Below are 4,731 nucleotides of genomic sequence, written 5' to 3'. Positions count from 1 at the left end.
TTAGAATCTTCTGTCTTACAATGGAGAGACAAGACCATGTACGATTCATTTTACTGTCTCTAGTAATGGCAGAGATCCTCACACAAGTAAATATTGAATTAAAAAGCTGAAGTCAATGAGTGCAGGAAAGAATGAAAACTGTTTTGTCACCCATCAGTCTGAGAGTATCCATTTGCTTGTCATACTCTTGATAATGTGTATGGGTCAAGGATCTGAGTAAGGACTTTCTGGACATAAGATTGGTCATGTTTTTCTTCAGATTCTGTGGTTGTTTCTTGGTTTCATCAGCCTTGCCTCTTCTCTCTCAGTAATCTGAGCATGGCCTCCCTGATGGGCTTGGATTTCACACTGTAAATAATGGGGTTGAGCACAGGGGGCACCACCAGGTACACATAGGCAATAAGAGCATGTACAATGTGAGGCAGGTGCCTGCCAAAACGGTGGATCATTGACACTCCTATGACTGGGATGTAGAAAATCAGAACAGCTAATATATGAGAAACACATGTGTTGAGGGCCCGGACACGCTCCCTCGGAGAGGCCAGACCCATCACTGTACGAAGAATAAGGGTATAGGACAAGAAAATAAGCAAAGAATCTACACCCACTGTGGATAAAACTACATAGAGCCCATAGAGGATGTTGACAGTAATGTCAGCACAGGCCTATTTCATGACATCTGCATGGAAACAGAAGGAGTGGGACAGGAGAATCTTGCCAGGACAAAAGTTCAGTCGCTTCAGTAAGAAGGGCCCTGGAAAGAGGGATACAGTGGCCCGAGTAACAATGGCGATCCCGATCCTGATAACATTATTGGTGAGGACAGTTGCATAGCGAAGGGGGTTCGAGATGGCCACAAAGCGGTCAAATGACATGGCCAGGAGCACTGACGACTCCACCACAGAGAAGGAATGGAGGAAGAACATCTGGACCAGGCAGGGATTGAAGCCTATGAGCCTGTGGCCAAACCAGAGCACAGCCAAGGTGGTGGGCAGTGTGGACAGGGTGAGGCCCACGTCGGTGAGGGCCAGCATGGACAAGAAGTAGTACATGGGCTGGTGCAGGCTGGGAGTCTTCCTCACAGCCAAGAGGATCAGGCAGTTTCCAGTGAGGGCCACAGTGTACATGGAGGAGAAGGGGATAGAGATCCATCCATGAACAGCCTCATGCCCTGGGATGCCAATCATCAGGAAGGCATGTGGCTGGAAGGAGATGTTGACATAGGTCTGGGAAGGGAGCATCTTTGGGAAGCAGTTGAAGTCTCCAGAAAGATGTGACCTCTTCAGTCTGGGCAGAAAAATAAGACAAGACAAAATGATTGGAAAATATACTAGCTGTGATATTAGGTGACATGGTTCCCACACATTACTGAATATGAAACACAAAGGGGATTTAAAAATGGACTCCATATAGAAACCAACTAGAGACTAACTATAATTTAAATTTATTGAGTATAATAGTATCATTTTGTAATGTGAAATACTGATTTCTTCTTATATTGTAGAAAGCAGGGCTTTCTTTAAAAATATGTGAGATGATCCTAAAGGGCCTAATCAAAAATGCTTTATTTTAAATAAGAAATAGTGGCCTCATGAAATAAATTGCAAGGATATGGTGGAATCCTGAAGGGTTGATAGCATGGGCTTGTTATCTTTCCTTTCTTGGATTTACCTTTAAAATGTCAAATGGACAGATAAGTATATAAGCAAAGAAAAAACACTCTATAAAGTTAAGTCAGTAAAAACAAGAAAAAGGAAACAGCCCCTGAAATATCTTTTAACAGAGATTTAAAAACCCACCCCAAATAAATCTGTGAACCAAAGGGATTTTACTATGAACCCTGGGGTACAGTTATGCCATATCTAGACAATGTAATCACCTCACTCTGAAGGTAGGAAGTCAACTCAGAAAGCCCACTTGTCAAATATGGGCCCACCAAGCTTCAGTGAGAATAAAATAACTGCTAGAGATTGAAACACACTGAGGGGCCGGGGGAGAGAGAGAAAGAATGAGGACAGCAAGGCTAGGCACTCAGTATTCTGAAAACTGGCAAATAACCTGCTTTTCTTCTACAAATTGTGACATGGTATAAAGAAAATAACTGAAGAAGGGAAGTTTCTACAGAAGCATTCTAGCTAATAAGAAAGTACAACTGAAGTATTACTTTTCTTTTTTTAATGTTTATTTATTTTTGAGAGAGACACAGAGCGTGAGTGGGGGAGGGGCAGAGAGAACCAGAGACACAGAAGCTGAAGCAGGCTCCAGGCTCTCAGCTGTCAGTACAGAGCAGGACCAGGGCACAAACTCAGAGGTCATGAGATCATGACCTGAGCCAAAGTCGAAGTCAGACACTTAACCTACTGAGCCACTTAGGCACCCCTGAAGTATTACTTTTGAACAAACCCAATGAAATAATGGCAAAAAATCATCAGGGGCTGATATCATCACAAATGAGAGAAAACTACATTTTGTATTTTACCAAAATAAGCCTGAATCATATCTGACTACCAATTTATAGAGAATATAAGAGACACCAGGCAAGCAGATACGTTAAAAGACGCCAAGAGATGGAATAAGAAAAATCCAAACTACAACCAAAACAAAAGCTTCTAGGACAAAATTCCAGTTTCTTCCACCAATAAATATAAGAAAATAAAAAAAGGAAGAGTGAAAAAGTATAGATTAAGAAAGACTGGACTCATATCAACCAAATCCAATGGACGAAACTTGTTAGGATCTTGTTTTCAGCAAATCAAATAAAAAAGGTGAGCAAACTAGCACTAAAAAATACTTTTATGTGGTAATTGGGGAAATATAAATACTGGTTGAATTCTTGATGATCTTTTATTTTGGTGTAATTATAATACTATGCCTGTGTTTTAAGATTTGAAAAATTTGTAAGATGAAGAAGGACACAATGACTTATATTGACTTCAAAATAATTGGGGGCATGGGGGTCACTTGTGGTGGGAATTGTGTGGAGCCAGGCTGCAAAGAGTGGCTATGAGCTGATGATTATGGTAGCTGGATATGGATATACAGAGATCAAGTTTATCCACACTCTAATTTTGAGAGAGGATTTTATTATTTTTCATAATAAAATATTAACAAATCAAAAGTTTTTTCTATAATGAGTAACATTTGATGGCAAGAGGTGTTTAGTTAAACATGGTGAAATGCACACAAACTTTTATCTCTACTCTTTCCAAAATCTCATTTAAATGATAGTAATGAATTAAAAAATATATATTATCTGAAAGTGACAGAAGAACAAGATGGGATATAAGGTATATCAACAATAATATAGTTAATAGATAACCATAGGAAGAGTGGAAAGAAACTGGCAGAAATAGAAGACTAAGTTCGTAGAGAGGAGGTTATGCCACACATGCACTTCAAAAGGACTAAGGTAAGAGTGAGGAATGGAATTGAAAACAGGATGATTTTATTTTTTATTTAAAAAAAATTTTTTTTAACGTTTATTTATTTTTGAGACAGAGAGAGACAGAGCATGAACGGGGGAGGGTCAGAGAGAGGGAGACACAGAATCTGAAGCAGGCTCCAGGCTCTGAGCTGTCAGCACAGAGCCCGACGCGGGGCTCGAACTCACAGACCACGAGATCATGACCCAAGCTGAAGTCAGCCGCTTAACCGACTGAGCCACCCAGGCGCCCAAAAACAGGATGATTTTATAGGGAACAGCTATATGATTCCTTTTCCTATCCTTTCCTTTCCTCCTATTCCTTCTCCTATTCTTGCAGAAGATAGCTTCCTTTCTGGAAAAATTCTCCCAGCAAGATTCTGGACTCAGAGATATCAGACAGAAATGAAAGATGGACAGTGTTGAAAACAAAGCAATTGAGGGAAGATGAGTCTCCCCAGCTCTCTTTCCCCACTTGGTTCATAGAGTCCTAGTAAGTAGGTTTACTCTGTACCACCAGATGGCCACCATGGACCTCTCCCAACCAGACCAGTGTGACAAGGAATGCCTGTGGAGAAATGCTGGTCCCCACAAGGACAAGGATAGCTGAGATGCTGAACCAGAGCTCAGATGACCTCAGAATGCCAGATGGGAAGACAACTTGGCACATTTTATCATCCACTCCCTCTCTGGAGAGACTATTGAGGGAAATCTCTCCCTGGAATGTGATCTGGGATTGGAATTTATCTTTGAGCTATAAACTCCTGGAATCTCAGGCAGGCAGCCTCCTTCAGGCCTTCTTCTCCAAGCAAGAGATGGGGCTAATATCTCTCCTGGTTCAAGACCGATTACTTCTTTTTCTTCTGTGTTATTTGCAGGCCCTCCACACTGATATATGCATCTGAGGCTGAGGTACTGGTAGTCATCCATCTGGGAAGTAGGGAAAGGGATGTGTTGGGGCCCAGGTTACTCACCCTGGTGGTTCTCTGGGCTGCTCCACCGGTCCACATCCCACAAGAGCCCAGGATGTCTTTGTGGCAGAGGGATTGAGTTTTATCCCACTGCACAGGGATACCTTGGCAGCAGTACCTATCTCCAGGGAAGGCTAGGCTGGGGCCACAGAGGAGTCAGTCTATTCAGGTCTCTGTGGAATGGAAAAGTTGGAGCTAGCTTCAGGATCAGGGGAAACTTCTGGAGGAACAAAACAATAATGGGGCAAGGGAGACAGAATCATGGATTCTACAATATCTCACCAAGTTTAAATGGTCCTATTCAGAGACTATCAGCTTCAATAGCCCATCTGTATTTGA

General features: G+C 41.9%; 1 protein-coding gene across 1 annotated transcript; it reads right to left on the bottom strand.

The window, feature by feature from the left end:
• Positions 1-284: 284 nt before the first annotated feature.
• Positions 285-1,241, bottom strand: LOC125917081 (olfactory receptor 51I2-like). Its single transcript, XM_049623340.1, is given in 1 exon segment — positions 285-1,241. A coding segment is annotated over 1 exon segment (957 nt).
• Between the last annotated feature and the right edge of the window lie 3,490 nt (positions 1,242-4,731).

This window comes from Panthera uncia, chromosome D1 (genome assembly GCF_023721935.1).
Source record: "Panthera uncia isolate 11264 chromosome D1, Puncia_PCG_1.0, whole genome shotgun sequence".
Lineage (NCBI taxonomy): Eukaryota > Metazoa > Chordata > Mammalia > Carnivora > Felidae > Panthera > Panthera uncia.
Note: the sequence above shows the minus strand (reverse complement) of the source record. Positions and strands in the feature narration are given on the sequence as shown.